Genomic DNA, 20344 nt, shown 5'->3' with positions numbered 1-20344 from the left:
GATCGGTCACACACCGTTAACAATAATAACTTTTGGTTTGCCTTGACACTTGCTTTGTGTTTTTATCTTCCTTTATTGTACTGTTCTCTGTAAAAGTTTACAATCTTCAATGTTGCACGCGGATCAACAGCCAGCCAATCTCTAAAGTCATACAATGAATTCCCTATAGAAATAGAATAGGAGTAGAACAGGGACATTCCCATTCAAACCAACGTAGCAGGATGGTCCGTGCGGCCGCCATTTTTATGTGTTCCGTTGCCACTGTGACCATTTTAGCGGGCTAACTTCCGTATAAACAAACCGACTAACGGCAAGTTGCTTATTCACTGAGCTGATGTGTTGCAGTAGCGACTAAAAAACAAATAGTAACGTTAGATAGCACAGAGAAAATTTAACAACGTAATGCTTCATCCACACACTCTTACAGCGTAAGGAAGCAGTGAAGTATTGTTAAATAACAAGCTAGCTAGCTAGCCAACTAGCGCACAGCTGGCTTGTTAGCTAGCTTGTTATTTACGCCATGCCTTAATAATACACTGGTTACAGAAAATGAGTCTAACAGCGGGCTAGTATCTAGCTGGGTTTAACGGTCCCTCCGCCTCTCTCCTATTATGTTAATTGAATTCCAAATTTTTACTTTTTAAGCGAGACAAGATATTAATTAGAGCAAATCTGTGGAAGATAAAATAACAGTCAATTCAATTTGAATCAAATTCTTATTTTCTAGGGAACTCACAATAGATAAGAACTACAGATCTACTAAATCCCCCCCAAAAATTAAATTTTCATAAAATATAAAAGCATTAAAGTGTTTATTTAACTCCTTTAAGAATAATAATGTGACTCATTTTCACTTTACATTCAGTGATTTTCACATCCTGTTTTGATGAAGCTTTTTAAAGGAACAACTGTGTGATGCATGAAATTATTCTGGCAGCAAATCACTTAATAGGGAAGACGACCTAATTTTGGAGTTCTGATTTAATACCTCATGACCACTTTGTTGTGTGTCTCTCTACCGTGTTGTCTGTCTAATAAAGTTTAAATGCGAAATGCTAAAAAATCTACTAAATCTGTATATCGGGGACAAAAAAAGATGGAGATTGCAGTACTGGCACAGCATTGTTTTCATTTAATATTCCTTTTCCAGAGAATCTGGAATGTTCAACAATGAACCAAAACAACTTCAGTAGAAAAAATATTAATCTAAATTCTTAAAAAGTGAACCCTGAAAATAATAACTTAAATAAATAAATAATAACATTCAAAATATAAAGAAAATACATATCAAGTAATTTTCCCAGCAGGTATGTAATGTTTTGAGTTTGTGGATTTTCAAATAAAGTATCTTTGCTCAAATGTGTGTAAAACTAAATAAGCTGATGAATGCGTGTATGTGTGTACGTATGCATACGCTTTTTGAACTGTGTATCAGTCACTAGAAGGAATGTGTGTGTGTTTAATGCATCAGTGCGTTTCTGGCCGCGGTCACAGTGTTCTTCATCAGCATGGCGACGGTCATCGGACCCACGCCACCAGGAACGGGTGTGATGAAACCTGCTTTCTCCTTCACTCCTGCAACAAGTCAAACAAAATTACATTGAATGAATTCCTTTTTTTTAAATAATATTTTACACTTATCTGAGCAATTGTTCAACAAGTGAAAGTTTGTCATATTACACCACTTTTGTAGAATGAAAACACTATATGGTTGCCAAAATTTTATATGGTGTTAAGTGTTAACTATGTCGTTTTGCTCTGCAACTAAAAACAGAAATCTGATTTAAAATAGTTTTATGTCTCAGTCCGTCTGTCCGTACTGTTATTGTGAGCTTAATAGCTCCTTGAAGCAATATCTTTAGATTTCCACTTGAAATCAAGGTTGTATTATTGAACTTCAATGGTCAAAAGTCACTGTGACCTCACAAAACACGGTTTAGACTATTTAAATTGTCTAAAAAAGAGGCTAAAATGATGAAGTGATGTCATTTTTGACAGACATGTATGTAAACTGGATCTTGCCTGATTGAGGCGTTCAACCGTGAGGCGGTAATTCCACTTCACAACTGTGTTAGAAATGAATGTAAAAGCATCTTTAACACCATTTATTCCCCCCTGAAGAAGTGCTGATTGAACATTTTGGATTAATTTACCCTCAAAGTCCACGTCGCCGATGAGCCGGAGTTTCCCCGTGCCCGGGACCTGGATGCGGTTTATGCCCACGTCAATCACTGCCGCGCCCTCTTTCACCATGTCTGCTGTGATCAGCCCGGGAACCCCTAGTCACAGGAACCGGGACCGGCAAGTAAAAAGATAATTTGTTGCAAGATAAAAGGGCCCTTATCATGTCTGTTGGTGTTACGCTTTAGTGCACGTTTCCAAAGCTAAAATAACCAGCTCACCACCACAGCGGTGTAAAGAACCCATATGGGGAGAGAGATAAAAGTTTCACTGAACAGATTGTCGTTTCCTTTACCACTCGTCACCACCTTTTAATCACAGGTTCACTGTGCCCTCAGACTTAAAAGGCCAGCAGAGCAAAAACGAGACGACACCTCGGCTAACCGTCTACGAGGAAGGGAATAATTAAACCATCGTGTATTATTTTTGAAAACCGCTCCGCTTTGAAGCTGGCTGCCAGAGAGCTGTCAATTTGAACCAACCAGACTGCAATTACAACTCCTCAAAAATTAGATTAAGTCAGAGGCAAATAACAATTAAGTGCCAAACTCAGAATGGCAACAATTAAACCTCAGACGGATGCTGATTCCCACATGACGTCAAAACAGTTTGTGACAGTTGTTGCTGGACTTCACCTAATCACACAGTGCGGGGAAAAATATCAATGCAGTTCCTTATTTCTAAACGTCACATTTGACAGTTGGAGCCCTTTAGTGCCCTTCCCAGAGAGCTGCTCTTAGTCATCGAGGAAACGTCCCATTTAGCACAAAGGAAGGAGAACGCGGCAACCCCACCTGAAGCTTTCACTGTTACTTAGAGAGTTTTTCGACAGATACTCCTGCCCTGCACTGACTGATTGGCTCCAGAAGATCACTATTGTTATTCAGGTGAGCACTTTCACAATATGTTTTCATGGTTGCATTATCAGACCGCATGATTTCTTTATGACACTTCCAACATAATGAAACTGCTTCCAATGCCCGTATAAGGAGTGAACACCCGAGGCTATAATACCTTAAAAAACGAAAAAAAAACAGAATCACTTTCCTTTGAGGCAAACTTTAATTTAATTTGTATTGCAACATTTTAATGGAAGAAGGCATGGTAAAAGTGCGGTCCTTTAAAGGAAAACATGCACTGAAATTATAAAGTAATCTAGTTATTTTAAAGAAAAAACAATTAGGAAGAAGAAAGTTAATGAGAAAAAAATCATTATTTTAACTTCATTGACTCCATTCAAATTTGGCTTTAAACTGAATGGCAGATTAACTGACACTGAAAAAGAGTCGTTAGCTGCGGCGCTACAGACTGACTGATATGTTGTGTACATGATTTTGTGTTATTAAATCAACTTAGAAAGCCTTTTCTCGGTTTCAGATTTGTCACTTTGGTGATCAGTTCTTAAAATGGAAATGAATAGACTGGCATGTGTCATAATGGTGTGATTACCTGCAGCTGCAATGATGATGTCAGCCAGGCTCGTCAGCTCCTTCAGCTGTTCCCTCGGCGTGCATCTGTGGGCGATGGTCACCGTGGCATCACCTGAGAGGACACAAACATTTTTGCCACCGTTACATTTCACATCTGGTTCTTCAAAAAATATATATCAACTGATCTTTTTGGGATGGGTCTCTTTTGGAATGACTTATTATTGAAGCATCAGTTCCTCTGAAAAGTGACACATATCCTGACTAACAATGAAAATGCTCAGAGTTTCCTGAGGCATGCCTACAATAAAGACCAGCCCTTATAGCATCAGAAAAACATATTACATATTTATGAAATATAACATTTACCAGTTTATAAACCTCATAAACCTCATAAGCTCCAGTTTACAAAATAAAGGCCTTTTTTTTATTATTAGCTTGAATTTTCATCTTCTGTTGAAAAAGCACTGGGAGAAATAAAGGCCTTTATTCAATATATTCAATATTTTAATATATATATTGATGCAAAGGACAGAACACAATACACAATGTCTAAAACAACATAGAAATATAGATGAAAAAAAACTTTAAAGAGCTGAGCATGTTGATGAATATTTCATGCAGACTACATGAAACCTTCATATCTTTATGATTCATGAGACTGCATTAGTAAGAGAAAGTAATTTAAAAAGGTAATACAAAAATATTATACAATTTTAAAATGGAATAGTAGATTAAAATTCACTGATTTAAAAAGAATATATATTTTTATAAAAACTAGAAATTTGATATTGATTTGTTTTATTTTATCCATCTCTCTGACTCAGCTCAGGAGGTAAAAATGATCGATCGATCAAGCGTGCCACAGTATAATAAAAAGGAAAGAGTGGGTTTACAAAAGCTTGGAAAAGAAGAAGCAAACTGCTTTTTTACGGGTGTGTAAATTCGGTCCATAATTCACCTCCATTGTATTGAGTTTCAGGGGAGGATTTCTCTAAAACAGAGGTCATGAAATCCAAACTACCTGCTCGGCTCAGTTAAAGGGTTAAAACAAAGATTAGATAGAGAGTGTGTACAAATATATTAATCACGCAACAGCCCTGTGGCAGACCTCCGGTGAGGACACCCTGCGGTCAGTGATTACACAAGCGACATGACTACAGTAATCCTGATCTCTATCTGAAAAGTGTGTGGTGACATCCTGCAAAGATGGAGCTGAACCAGGACCTGGAATGTGGGGCGGGGATGAGAAGATCACGTAGGGGGGGACTTTCTAGGAAGATAAGAGGAGTGAGAAGGAAGTAGAGGCAAGTCGAGGCACATCGAACCGCTGAGGACGCATTCCTTATGAGACGTGTGTGTGTGTGTGTGTAAGAGAGGGAAATCAAGAAGAGAACTGACCCCAAGATGAAAATTAACTCATTAAAACGCCATAAAATGTTATACAAAAATCATTTTACCCAATTTATTGATAAAAACAGAGTGTATTTGCCAGGGTTACACCAGGTGTTTGTTTTCAGCGTCATAAAAAGCGTTGAGAAAGAGACAGCCGAAGTTTCCAACTTGCAAAAGAATTCTACTTCAGTGACATAATCTGATTTAAAATACCAATAAGGATTGAAATCCAAAACGATGTGGGGCTTTATTAAGAATGTTATAGGTCTGAGTAAAAACATGGCTGTCAGATAACACGGACGTAAACTTGGTGTGTTGGGCGGCTGTGGCGTAGTGGAGAGCAAGGTAGTTCTCCAATCAGAGGGTCGGTGGTTCGATACCCGGCTTCGGCAGTCGATGTGTCCTTGGGCAAGACACTTAACCCCAAGTTGCTCCTGAAGGCTTGCCATCGGTGTGGACTGGATGTTGCATGAATGTTAGTTAGAGTCTGATGGTGGCACCTTGCATGGTAGCCTGTCATCAGTGTGTGAATGGGTGAATGATATGTAATATACTACTGATTGTAAGTCGCTTTGGATAAAAGCGTCTGCTAAATGACTGTAATGTAATGTAATGTTGACAGCTGGCTTTGCAATTCAATTCAAGTCTAAGTTTTTAAAAAAGTCAATGGGAATTTTGAAATTAGATTAGAAAATGAGGCATCCTGTTGGCCTCATCAGACTATGATATATTACATACAGTATGACCATAAAAGATCCCCAGTTAGATTCCAGTCAGGGAATCGTACTGTGTTAATATTGGTACTCAATCCTGTTCTCTCCTTCCATGTTTTCTGTGCCTCACTACTGTTGAAAATGTAGCGCAGGTGAAGTGTCACGTCAAGAAAGAAAAAATACATAAAAGCAATAGATTATTAGATCAATGTTCGACAAGTCTAAACATAGACTGTTTATAAGAAAAGGACATAGTCGTCATTGGTTTGTCGACTGCACTTTTGAAGACTCGAGTTAAGCATTTTGGCCTTGTTTTCATGCAACCAGTGAACTAAAGTGACAGTTATTGGAGGGCGGAGGAGTGACGCCACGGTGGAGACGCCGTATACGGATCTGGAAAGGTAGCAAGCTGTCAATCACAAGGTAGCCCCGCCCTAAGGTCTATATTTGACTCTAAATGGACCATAATCTACTAATGAACATCATGCTGCATTGACGACTTGAAGCTAACATGTTTACTGAGGTAATAAATCAAGAGAGAAGTAAGGTCATTTTCTCATAGACTTCTATACAACCAGACTTCTTTCTGCCACCGAATGAGTCCTACACTTTCACCAACAAGGCGATCAAAAACTATGACGCAAAGTGATTCAGCATACTAAATGAGTCAGTCCATATTTTATTCAAACAACTCTCTTTAATGAATATAACTCATCAGTTTCTTCAACATGAATTAAGTTATGGCGTCTTGATGGAATTTTTGCTTTTGGACTTTACGAGTCGGAAACAATCCCATGTAGCCAACACTGCAATCTAATACTACACAAAGTACAATACTGATATGGATCCCTATCTGACACGTTGCACACATACAAGGTTAAACAGAATGTGGACTATTTATGACTGAGGAGGAATTAAAAAATATATTTTTTAATGGTTTTATGTATAGAATTTTGTATAAATTATCCAGAAAGTGTGTTACTAGGATTTTAGTTCATAGAGCACCCCCACTGCTCTGAGTGATGGACGGTGGGGACTGCAGCTAGGTTGTAGTCTAATGACTTCTGTGTCTGGTGAAGGTCCAGCATGCAAAGCTCACTTTTAGGTGGCTCACTCTTTATGAATTATAAATGTTTGTGCGTATTGCGTTGGTTGGATCCTAACCAAAATGTTAAGCTAAGCGGCTGAGGCCTGTAGCCTTATATTCAACAAACTCAATAAGAATAAGGGTATTTCCCAAAATGTCAAATATTTGCTCCGAAGCTTTTCTCCTAGCAGTTTTCAAGTTACAACTACAAAACAATCTGCTGAAAACGACACTTATTACACCCGATATTCTCTAGTACTGCTTCACTTGGACAAGTCAAACATATCTCGCTGCAAATAACACGCCGCTCCAAAATCCTCTCCCCTTTCTTCCTAAGCCCTTAAAAGGACAGTTGATCCGCCCGCCAGAAGTCTCGCCCTGTTTGCACTCTTCCTGCCCTGTTTTTTTTACCCTCTTGGAACTCCTCCGGCAGGACGTGCATCAGTGTTTTATTGTTTGATTAAAAAAGGTGAGGAGTCATAAAAAGCCTTTGGTCACGTTCTGACGTTGAAAGCTATCGAGATCTTTCAGGGGAAGCCAAGATGGTGCAATATGATTTGCATACAAAGAGCAGCACTCAAATCATAATTCAAATTCTGACTCACCTGAACGCACAAGCACACACGCGCACGCACACACACACACACACACACGCACACACACGCACACACACTTACCCCCGGGGCGTTCATGATTGCGATCGGTGTGCAGCAGCATTGCAATGGGCATTCCGACATTTTTGGAGCGACCGGCGACCAGCACATTCTTCCCCACCGTCTCAATGCCTGCACAAATAAATATTTCAAAGGGGAAATGTTCAGAATAAATCATGCACTAATGAAATATAGGAGAACTGGTGTGCAAGGAGCACAACATTGCTTTGCTAATCCCAAAATGCTGAGCTTTAACAACCAAATAAAAGAGTGAAAGAGCCCGGGGCGGATCAAACAGGCATGTGCTGCACCGCAGCCTGGCACCGCCATGTCGCGCCGGTGACAATTACTACTTCTATTGTTGGCCAACACCGCCGTAATTATAGTGATTGATAGTGGGAGGACGGGTATATGCACCTATTAAACCGATATTTTTGTGAGTATTTGATATTTGAATGTTCCTCCAGCTACAAGAATGGAACTTCATCAGTGTGCATTTTCAGTTCAGTTCTGTATGTTTTTCATGTTCTCCTTTATTTAGTCACTGTGTCTGACTTAAAACAGAAATCTCCTCTTGCTTGAAGAATGTTTTCCGAGAGCTTTCTGATCTCTGAACGCTTTCTGAAATATCCATTTTATTTAATTTTGTATTGCCACAAACTATCTCAACTTGACAGTCAACATTCCCTTTATTCCTAACTGACCAAAAAGCATTGTGTCCATGTAGTGCAGAGAGAGAGAGAGAGAGAGAGAGAGAGAGAGAGAGAGAGAGAGAGAGACCTTCACCCTTTCATCCCAAATATATTCTTATAAAGGGGGCAGCAGAAAGCCCCCCAAAAGCTTAATCACTGCCCGGTATGGAAAGTGCAAAAGAACATTCCTCTGCTTATAGCTGATAGAGAAAAAACAGCCATCAGGGTCTCTCATTCTTACTGAGTAGAGGGTCGCTTATTCCGTCAAACGTTAAACAATAAAAACTTAGTCAAGGACCCTCACCCACACACTCAGGGACTTTGCACCCCACTTTCAGGAAGGAGGGACAAAGCCTTTTTTTGATTTTTCATCAAACTTTTCAACACAGCTGTCGACAGATGAACTAAGAGAACAATTTTGATTGAAAGGTCTAGCTCCGGTTGTGCATGAACGGCAACACCCTCTGCCTGGTTTGACGAGTAAAGCAACACACGGCAGACAATTTTTCACATATGATTATTTAATTACGTGTAGCGTTTCTTAATTCTTGCGTAGCCTCGCCAACGTCGCGCATATAAATTTATGTTTGGCACAACACATTCAGCCCAAGTTCTGAACTGCCAGAATATTAACACCTTAGAAATAGAATATCTTTATATATATCATCTTATTTTTAATTCAAGGATTTACACCCTTACTTGGTCGAGTACAGTAGAGAACTTAGGTGGGAAAAAAATGATTGTGAGGCGCCATCTAGTGGGCAGGCCATGAAAAGGCAGGTGGGAAAAAAATGTGCTGAGGTTTTCATGAGCAAAATATTTTTAAAAATAGACCCAAACAAGCTGACAAAACAGCTTGCACTGTTGATACAAAGTCATTTCATGTAGATGTTCATTTATAAAATGATGTCAAAATGAATACAAATAAATAAATAAATGAATAGCATGAAGCAATGATTAAGACATAAGGAACTGGTTGCACTTATTGACACATTGATATTGCAATTGATTCAACTGAACAGATCTTTAATGCACCCCTAAAGGAGAAGTATTTGTTTGCAGCTCAATAAAAGAAACGAAGAGGACAACACAAACACTGTAAAAAACGGTCATCAGTGATGGAGCTGAGGAGCTTCCTGTGGTTGTCTACCTGCTCTTTTGATGATCTCCCAGACTGCTGCTGGTGTGGCAGGCACCATGGATCTCTGGTCCAGACACAGCTTACCGATGTTCACGATGTGGAAGCCATCCACATCCTTCTCTGGAGCGATGGCGTTACACACCGCTCGCTCATTGATGTGCTCTAAAGAGGAGGTCTTGGTGTTACTACGATATTACATGTGATCATGCAGAACATAATGGTGAATGGTCGACCACTACATCAAACATGCAACTTGGGGCCCAATTCTGATTGTGAAGAAACTAAACATGTGTTATGTTACTGTCAGCTGTGATGACCAAAATGCATATTGTTTTTACCCATAGCAGCTAGCTAATCGTAGCTAGAACAGGTTTGTCTCTAACCGATGATGTGTCATGATTGGTGTGGTGATATTAAAACATAACTGATCATTTACAATATGCTTATTTTTTTTTATGTGAGTTCTTGAGCATATTTTCAAGTACAAACAACTAGCTTTGTATAGAACCATAAAGTTAATCATTTGGCCATTTGGATATAGCTCCTTGGCCCACTAGATGGCGCTCTGGGGACTTGTCACAGTAGGATAGGAACAGGTGTAATTAATGATGGCTAAGTTCCATTTAGCTGCCTCGATGTACTTATTTGACTTAAGTCCACATTAGTCCAGATTTTTATGCAGCAACCACAATGACTTTTAGGAACGAACTACATAGATGCAATCACCACAAACCGAACTGCACAGACCGGCCACTTTGTTTAACTTTGATGTCAGTGAGGAAATGTCGTGCGGCAGCTGCGGCGCCCGTGTTTACCAGGAAGTGGCAGCTGCACCAACAGGCCGCTGACCCTCCAGTCGCGGTTCATCTTGTCAATCAGCTCCAGCAGCTCCTCCTGGGACACCGACCTCGGCCGCACCACCGTGTCACTGGAAATACCTGGAGAACAACACACACATAACACACACACACACACACACACACACGCAATGTTTAAAAAATGTGCATGTCAGTTTGCAGTTGCGTGACATTACACGCTACATTGATTCTGCTCGTGAAAAATGTGTTTATCCATGTGTACCTAAATATTCATCCATGCGTTAATATGTGAGATGCATTAGGTAGAGCTATGTTATGTCATTCATGGATGCACGCGATGCTCATATCTGACCCAGGATGCTGGCGGCCCGGGTCTTGTTCTTGACATAGGTGCGACTGGCCGGGTCGTCCCCCACTAGGACCACTCCCAGGTGGGGTCTCATGTTGCCCTGAGCAACCAGCTCTTCAACATCACGCTGGATTTCTCTGTGCAGCTGCCGAGCCAACTCTGTCCCCGAAATCACCACAGCATCGTGCCTGGAGAGGTACATCGCCAAGAAATAAAAGGAACGCACTCATGCAGCACAAGCCTCATCACAGGTTGCAAAACAGAAATAAAATTAAAAATATATCTAATACATCATTCCTAATAAAGCTGAAACAATATTTCTATTAATCAGTTAGTTGAGGGACAGTAATGGAATCAGCTAGACTTTGTATTTGCTTATCTGCTACGAACTAAATGAAGTGTTAAGGGTAGTTTCTTACTTCTGTCAAGGAAATGAATGAGGAAGTTAGCGCCAATGCTATTTGGTTGCACTGGTCAATCCTTCTTATATACAGTTTGATACAGTATGTAGACAACTTTAATAGAAGGAGAAGAAAAAGGAGAAGAGAAGTAGAAGAAGACAGAAGAGGAGAAGAAAGTAAGAAGGAGCAAAAGAAGTAGAAGGTGAAGAGAATAAGGAGGAGAAGAGAAGAAGGAGACAAAGTAGAAGGAGAAGAGAAGGAGAAGAAAAATAAGAAGAACGAGAAGTATAAGGAGAAGAGAAGGAGGAGGAGGAGAAGACAAAGCAGGCGGAGGAGGAGTAGAAAGAGACGAAGAGAAGGACTAGGAGGAGAAGAAGGAGGAGAAGAAAGTAAGAAGGAGCAGAATAAGTAGAAAGTGAAGAGAAGAAGGAGGCGAAGTAGAAGGAGAAAGAAGAAAAATAAGAAGAACGAGAAGTATAAAGAGAAGAGAAGGAGGAGGAGAAGACAAAGAAGGCGGAGGAGGAGTAGAAAGACGAAGTGAAGGACTAGGAGAAGGAGAAGAAAAGTAGAAGACGGAAGAGGAGAAGAAAGTAAGAAGGAGCAGAAGAAGTAGAAGGTGAAGAGAATAAGGAGTAGAAAAATGAGGAGGAGAGGAGGAGACGAAGTAGAAGGAGAAGAGAAGGAGGAGAAGAGGAGGAGAAGACAAAGAAGGCGGAGGAGGAGTGGAAAGAGACGAAGAGAAGGACTAGGAGGAGGACAAGAGAAGTAGAAGACGGAAGAGGAGAAGAAAGTAAAAAGGAGCAGAAGTAGAAGGTGAAGAGAATAAGGAGTAAGAAAATAAGGAGAAGAGAAGGAGACGAAGTAGAAGGAGAAGAGAAGGAGAAGAAAAATAAGAAGAACGAGGAGAAGTTTAAGGAGAAGAGAAGGAGGAGAAGACAAAGGCGGATGAGTAGAAAGAGATGAAGAGAAGGACTAGGAGGAGAAGAAAAATAAGAACGAGGAGAAGTATAAGGAGAAGACAAAGAAGGCGGAGGAGGAGTAGAAGGAGAAGAAGAAGAGAAGTAGAAGAGGAGAAGAAAGTAAGAAGGAGCAGAATAAGTAGAAGGTGAAGAGAATAAGGAGTAGAAAAATAAGGAGGAGGAGAAGAGAAGGAGACGAAGTAGAAGAAGACAGAAGAGGAGAAGGAGCAGAAGAAGAGAATAAGGAGAAGAAAAATAAGGAGAAGAGAGATGGAGGTGAAGAAGAGAAGGAGAAGAAAAATAAAAAGAACGAGAAGTATAAGGAGAAGAGAAGGAGAAGACAAAGAAGGCGGAGGAGTAGAAAGAGATGAAGTGAAGAAGGACTAGGAGGAGGAGAAGGAGAAAGTAGAAGAAGACGGAAGAGGAGAAGAAGGAGAAAAAAGTAAGAAGGAGCAGAAGTAGAAGGTGAAGAGAATAAGGAGTAGAAAAATAAGGAGAAGAGAAGGAGGCGAAGTAGAAGGAGAAGAGAATTAGGAGGAGAAGACAAAGAAGGCGGAGGAGGAGTAGAAAGAGACGGAGAGAAGGAGGAGGAGAAGGAGTAGCTTGTGGAATGTGAGTAGCAGTAACGTAGAGTTAGTGATGAGTGGACGTTATTATTTTCTTATCTTTCGAGTGGAATAAAGATTGTGTTTTATTGATACGGTTATCTCTTCCACCGGTCATCACAGTGACGGCTTAACTGCAGCTAGCCGTCCTCAAACAGCCTCCTCCTCCTCCTCCTCCTCCTCCTCCTCCTCGGTAGGACTGTAGCCTCCTCTGACAACCGCGGCCACTTATGTAATCCCGACAGACCCGTCGGTGTAACGAGACCTGTACTTGTCTCCACCGTCACCTCACACACCGCTACGTCCGTTAAACCCGGCCCTCTCTACCGTGAACGGTGAAACCCGCTGTCAATCACCATCCTGCAGCACGTGACCGTACACACGCCTTCGCCGGTGCTGAAGCGTCAGCTCATCCCTCCGCACACTAGCACCGTGCGTTAACTGGAAGGGGGGGGGAAACACAGGTTTTGTTTGTTTTAACGGGGAGCCGTTTACCTCGTCGCCGACTGGTGAAGGTGTCTCCTTTGACTCTCGCATTTCCTGCGCGTCCGCAGTTCGGCCCGGCAGCAGTGATGGGGCAACGTCAACGGGCTACAGATCCTGAAGGAGGAGCGTAGCGGGGAAACAGAGGCCGCCATGTTTGCGCGCGCGCGTGTTTGTGTGTGTCGTGGAGCGCGTGTAGGTCGTTCGTGCGTGCGTGCGTGCGAGCGAGCGCGAGAGGGAGACGGGGGCAGGACATGTGTGTCCACATCACAGCGGATGGGTGATAGGCTGCACCTCACACACTGAGCACGGTGGACATGGCTGGTTGAGCTCATTCTGTGTTATGCAAATGATGTGAACTAGAACTAAGCAGGGAGTACACTGCTGTTGCAGCAAAGAAATTGTTGGGGGGAAAAAATGATTTAGGTACATTTCCTCACAGTTTAAGTGAAATATATATGGCTGTGGCACATGAGGTAGAGCGCTTGTCCCGTAACCACAAGGTTGGTGGTTCAAACCCCTCTACCTGCAACATGCCGAGGTGTCCTTGAGCAAGACACCTAACCCCAAGTTGCTCCCCGGGCGCTTCATTGCAGCCCACTGCTCCTCCGGGATGGGTTAAATGCAGAGAAATAATTTCCCCGTTGTGGGACTAATAAAGGCTTAATATTATTATTATTATTATTATTATTATTATTATTAATAATAAAGGGAAAAGGTAAATTAGAACTGCTTGGTTAACCGTGCTGTGTCCATCTGTTCAGGTGATAAAGAAAGGAAGATGCCGCCTTGGAAATGGAGGATCCAGACGATGGAAAAAAGTTATAATACTGAAAGTACAGAGGTTTGAATTTGTCACAATGTCGGAAGACAAAAAAAAATAACTGTCAAAGTTAAAAGATAAGATAACATATACTTTATTGTACCCCAGGGGAATTTGTCTAGGACTCCAAGCCACTGCATCACACAGTACACTTGCCAACATCACACTCTACATGCACACATAGAACATGGATCATAAATACACATAGTTAACATATTTAAGCATGTTTACACATAAACATGCTTAAATACAATAGTTAAGAATAATAAAACCAGCACCTTTCTTGCTGGGATGAGGACATCCATACCAGTCTCATGTCTGTATCTTAGTTGAACAAAAACACTGGAAACACATGGAAAAAAGCTAACCTGGCCCAGTCCAAGATGGTTACAAAATCCACTTAAAAGTCATGTATGAAGCTCAGGAAGTCACTGAGCCCAGCCTAGAAATAGTCCATCACAAAACCCCCTGTAAAACCACAAAATGTCAATTTTTTCACACTTTTTGAACAGATTAAACAATCAAGATATGCCGTGTTAATTGAGTATGTATGCAGATGTAAAACAAACTTAAACAATACAGTTTGCTATGATAAAATGATTTGGCTTGTATTGGAGAATTTGTATTCATACTTATATATTATATCAATAACCGAATGTTTAAATCCACACTTAGACTATGCATTTTTTCTCCTTGTGGTTCCTATTTGTAGCTGCAGATTAAAGAGCAAATCCAAGTTTGGCCATATAAATATTACAGTAGATGAACCGCTAAACAAAATGGATAAGCAAAATGTCACAGCTACATCCTGTTTGGCCACAAGATGGCAGCAAATATTCGGTGCATTTATTAACTGATGTGTAAGGTCCATTTGAAGTGCTTGACATCTCATAAGGGGAGAATGAGCATCAAGGCGTACACTCAGAAGTAATTTCACAAATCACATGTAAGTTAAATATATGAATGGGTTCTGATTGTAGGAATTTAGGAAAAAGGAGCAGAATTATGGCCCAAAGCTTGCTGATGTACCGGACAGATTAAGATAATAGATCGGGTGTCCTGCAGCACGGGGGCCCCACAAGGAACCGTTCTGGCTCCATTCCTCTTCTCCATATACACATCAGACTTCACATACAACTCTGCTACCTGCCACCTGCAAAAGTTCTCTGACGACTCTGCAATCGTCGGCCTCATCTCCGCCGGTGATGAGAGAGAATACAGAGAACTGAACCAGGACTTCATAGGATGGTGCCGGCGGAACTGCCTCCAGATCAACTCTGGTAAAACCAAAGAGCTGGTGGTGGACTTCCGCCGGGGTAAACACTGTCCTCCGGAACCAGTGAACATCCAGGGACAGGACATTGAGATTGTGCAATCTTATAAGTACCTGGGTGTTCACTTGAACAATAAACTGGACTGGACTAATCACACTAACGCACTTTACTTGACTGAGGTCCTTTGGAGTGCAGGGAGCACTCCTGAGGACCTTCTTTGACTCTGTGGTGGCATCAGCCATTTTTTATGCAGTGGTCTGCTGGAGCAGCAGCATCTCAGCAGCCGACAAGAAGAGACTCAACAAGCTTGTCAGGAAGGCCAGCAGTGTGCTGGGGTGTCCACTGGATACGGTGGAGGTGGTGGGAAACAGGAGGATGATGGCCAAGCTATCATCCCTGATGAACAACACCTCTCACCCCATGCAGGACACCCTGGCAGCTCTGTGCAGCTCCTTCAGCCACCGGCTGCTTCACCCCCGGTGTGTGAAGGAGAGGTATCGCAGGTCCTTCCTTCCAGCTGCTGTCAGGTTGCACAACCAACTCTGCTCCCAGCAGACCACATGACACATGACAATAAAAACATGACAATAAAAACCTGTGCAATACATTACACTGTGCAATAATAGTTAAAATAGTTTTTTCTGTCTGTAAATATAATATTTCAGTTATTGTTGTTTTTCTACTGTTTCTTATTGCTTATTTATAATACTTGTTTTTTTCATTTGTTTTTTTTATCTTGTCTTTCTTCTACTATGTCTCTTGTGTGCACTTTACTCTATGCTGCTGTAAGCCTGCAAATTTCCCCACTGCGGGACTAATAAAGGATTATCTTATCTTATCTTATCTTATCTTATCTTATCTTATAATATCTTATAATAGGTGCAGGGTCAACAACCTGGGAAGACATGTCACTTACAGAAGTCTTCTTCAGATTACATTCATATGCAACCCAGAGAGAGAGGAGCCTGTTGGACGCCTGGGTTGGGTGACAGCATACGACTTTGACCGGAATTTATGTCCATAAATCGGTGTTTACTTTTTTCGATATCTAATCAAGACAACAATCTTTTCCAAACCCTGAACATAAACATCATAAACCATGAAGTCTATATTGTTATCAGTGTTTTATATGTTCAATGTCAACTTTGTGTCATTGATAAATGAAACCCGGTTGTAAAAGAAAAAAGTAGGCAGAAGGCAGAGATACAAAGGAAGAATCACACGTGAAATTCACGTTTTTCTGTGTAAACTTTAACAGCGATCTTACCTGCAGGAGGACGTGGTTTTCTCACGTGGGAAAAAAGAAACATGTAACATAAATATCTGAAAACCAGTTATACCTACACAATATATGAGTCATCACTTATGAAATGCTGTTTTACACGTGATAACCCACATTAGTTCTACATGTGAATTCGGTCATTCCACACGATGGCTCACATTTCACATGTGAGAAATCTGAAAATCTACAGTGCATGCGTGTATCATGCACTGTACCACGAGTGAAATATCCAAACGGCTATTACTGTACATGTTGGCAACAAAGTAACATAAACCAGCTATATTTTACATTCACCAGTGTAATCTAGATACATACAGAAAGTAACGCTATGGTAACCGTTCGAGTAAGGACTGAACACTTTAGCTCTCAGCACTGTGGGTTATGTTATTAGTCATATTGGTGTTAAAAAACATTTATAAAAAAAGAAGCAGAAAAGTAACCTTAAACGCATCACACACAACTGCTAAAATCCAAAGTACAGATTCAAGTATTCACGTATGAAGCTCGGAACACAAGACACCTGTGAAAACACGCACATGTCCCATCATTCTCAGTAATGACTTGTAAAAGCAAGCTGTTGATTTTATCAACATGACAAGTTAAGAATAAAGGTTTTGTTTGAGCGTTGGGAGTGTATTCAGAAATAAATGGTAAACACCACGCCCAGCCAGGCTTGCCCGAACATGAGACTAATACAGAATGTACTCATTGTCCCCTGTGACAAAAGCTAAGCTGCAGTTTACCTAATTAATGGCTTTTACATACTGTTTGCCAATCCATAGGCTCATTGCGTAACTCCAGAAACAAATATCCATTTGGCTATCAGTGAGAACAGAGTTTTCATGTGTGCGACCTGCTGCAAAACACCAATATTTTACATTTTTCTGATCCAGTTGTTTATTGTAATAACACAGACTGGAAAGTAAATAGCACAGTTGCCAACCAGAACTCATATGAGAAAACTCTGGGAAATAAAGAACAAAGAGGATCAATTTCCTGTCAACGGGATGAAACTGTGAAATTTGTTGTGTGACTGTTAAAATAGCAGACAGAACATCTGAGGGGCAGCAAGATGTCGACCCCTTCAGTGTTTGGGGTGACAAGTGCAGAAGTGAAAAAAAAAAAAAAGTTGGATTTACAATCTTTTGAACGAGAAGCAAATTAATTGCATTTTGTTTTTTTGGTATTGGCCAAGTTTGAACCAACTCTGGGCTTTTGGAAACCTATCTATCCATGTAGATCTTAGATCCAGGAACAAGTTGGACAGCCTTTGGTTCTGGAACGTAGTGATCTAAATCTCTCTCAGGGTCATGCTGTGGCCTCCTCCTCTTCCTCCTCCTCTATGCTTTTAGCAAGATGTCTCATTCTGTACACATGTTTGTCTAGTCCTCCTCCTGTACATAGCTGCCGGCTGGAACGTGACTACATTTACTCCAGTACACTTAAGAGCAATTTTGAGCTACTTGTACAATTATTTACTTAATTATCTCCATGTTATGCTACAGCTTAAGGGAATGTTGCAGATTTAGATTATTAATACAAAATATAAATCAACTAATAAATGAAGATATTTTATTAGGTTAAAAGTACCCAGAAGTATATCAAGTAATTCAAAGTAGTGTCATGTAGCACCAACCCTCTAGTTCCCCCTCAGGTCAACATAACATCATCGTATGGTAACTTACGAAAAAGTTCTTCTTGTTTTAGTGGGTTTTTCTTACAAAAGTTCATCCAATCGTGCCACTTTTCCGCTTAACGTGCATGCGTTCTTTTCAAAATATACTGCCGTCTTCATGGGAAACAACTAAGTTCAGTTAAAGCAACAAAACTGCTTGGTTTGGTTTAGGAAAAGATCCTGAAATACGTAATAATGCTTAGACAAACAAAAACTACTTGGTTAGGTTTAGTAAAAGATAGTAGTTTGGGTTGAAATAACTACGAAGTGCCGTTACTGAAGTACGCAGGTTATGTTACAAATAAATCAACATCTCTTTCCACATGGGGAGGGAACAGCTTTCTCCTGGGTGAAAGTCTGATGTTTGTCGGACCAGCCCGCCCCGTGTGAGCTATTGTGATCTTTATACGTTAAAAACATACAAAATTATTGGACCTTAATAGAAATCTATATCTTAACGCCTGTAACTGATAATCACAACGTTGTACAGAGTCACTTTCTTTAGTCAATGTCAAGATTATTATGGCTCTCAGACATTTTCCATCAGGGGATGGAGTGGGTGAGATGAAGGAACTTAATAATGATAAAAAACCCAATAATAGCATTTGAATATATATAAATTGCAGTATGATCAATGGGGTGACAGGCAAAACAATTTTGGGGTGTTTTTTTTATAAAATGTGCTGTGGCTGTGCCCTGGTGTGTTGGTTGAGAAAGTAACAGGGCTGTGAGGTCCGGCGTGGAATAACAATAAGGAAAGCCCAGCTAGGCGTGGGTGGAAATCTGTAAAGAGAGTCTGTGAGAGTCAGTTGTTCCACCCAAACACCGGCTGAAGGGTGCAGTCATGTCTCAACACGCATTATACAAGGCAAAAGGGAAATTATGTCTCAGATCACACCAGTAATTATGACATGTGGTGAGGGATTCATCTTTTAAACACGTGAGCCATTTGATTTAAGGGGAAAATTGGATTCAAGGTTACTGTGTGTTGTTTAATTATTCTAACTTAAAACACTACATCTAATATCTATCTAATAGATATCACCATAAAACATCCCCAGTTGATGAATAACATTAAGGGGTTTTTTTTTTTGGGGGGGGGGGGGGGCTATTTCGGTTAAAGCCAGCTTTAAAAAGCTTGTTTCATTTTGTTGACATATGAGAGTTTAAAGGTTTTTACTGAGGGAATGTTGGATATCTCTTTGTATCACTCCATATATCCGAAAATACTGTCAAAGGCCATAAAAAAACTATTTTTGTTATGTTATTTGGAGAAAAAAAAAAATGTTGTATAAATCAGGCTATGAATGATGTATAAACAAACCTCCCTGTAAAAACCTTCAGAATATAGAGAGGAATGAAACTGGAAAGTTTGATGATTTGTATGTTAGTGTTTGTCAAGTAGCGATTTCTGAAAAAACTGAACTCTCGAAAAAAATATTGTCTCGAAAAAACAGACTTTTAAGATATATTTTGTAAAATGACACTCTAAAATGAATAGGGTTAAAAAAACAGACTCTAAAATATATCACCATGAAACATCCACAGTTGATTACTAACATTAAGACGAATTAAGGAGACCCCCCTCTCCCTCCCACCGCTGTTGACTGGTTGGGCCGGTTACATAACACATGTATGCTTTACGCACGTGGCCACAGCAATAATAGCTGGCGACATTCTTGACGGATTAAACATTACCACCGACCCTCACGATCATAACGTTCACACGCACGCCGCGTTTTAGCACCGAGTCATAGAGAATAATGGAGAGGTCGAGAGAGAGTCCCGTCAAACAACTGATTTTGTTTTTTTCAAACCAAAAATGACTTCGACTTCGCCAAAACGCATTGCTGTGCTAGGCACGTCTCAACCTGAGACACAAAATATATAATGATACATTAAAGCAGACTTTGGGGAGAGACAACCAAAAGGTGTATTATGTGAAACATATCTAAAGGCATACTCTGTTACTGTAGTAATGTGTGGGCTTTGGTCGGGGGAAAAAAAACTACATTAGGTGGTCTATCTTCTCTTTCTAAAAGGGGACATTTTGAAAAAAAGAAACACATTAATGTAAGAGTAGTAGTTTAAAATCACATTCATCCCTGCTGTTAAAGACAACGATGGTAATATATGGTGATATATTTTGAAAAATAATATCAGATATTAGCTAAATGCTTATGTCCCTAAACACGTTAATGGTATTAAGCGAATGGTATTTACCCCCCCTTCATGGTGTCACCATGGCCTCAACAGATTGACCACTACCCCTCTCTCTCTCTCTCCCCTTCCCTGTCTCACGCTACACCCCCTTCCTCCTCCTCCTCCTTCATCCCTTTAGCTGTCATCCCGAGCGGCGTTGAGACGGCGGCTGAATCCCCTAAAC

General features: G+C 40.6%; 1 protein-coding gene across 1 annotated transcript; it reads right to left on the bottom strand.

Moving 5' to 3' along the window:
• Positions 1–1234: 1234 nt before the first annotated feature.
• LOC129101385 (bifunctional methylenetetrahydrofolate dehydrogenase/cyclohydrolase 2, mitochondrial-like) lies at positions 1235–13164 on the bottom strand. Its single transcript, XM_054611184.1, has 8 exons — positions 12917–13164; positions 10460–10644; positions 10105–10227; positions 9299–9451; positions 7481–7588; positions 3631–3723; positions 2154–2279; positions 1235–1575 (listed from the first exon to the last, which is right to left on the bottom strand). The coding sequence occupies exons 1-8, from the start codon at positions 13057–13059 to the stop codon at positions 1460–1462; spliced, it is 1047 nt and encodes a 348-aa protein (XP_054467159.1). The 5' UTR covers positions 13060–13164; the 3' UTR covers positions 1235–1459.
• Between the last annotated feature and the right edge of the window lie 7180 nt (positions 13165–20344).

The sequence above is a fragment of the Anoplopoma fimbria genome, chromosome 13 (genome assembly GCF_027596085.1).
Source record: "Anoplopoma fimbria isolate UVic2021 breed Golden Eagle Sablefish chromosome 13, Afim_UVic_2022, whole genome shotgun sequence".
In the NCBI taxonomy this organism is placed as follows: domain Eukaryota; kingdom Metazoa; phylum Chordata; class Actinopteri; order Perciformes; family Anoplopomatidae; genus Anoplopoma; species Anoplopoma fimbria.
The sequence above is the reverse complement of the archived record's forward strand: the minus strand, read 5'-3'. Positions and strand labels throughout refer to the sequence as shown.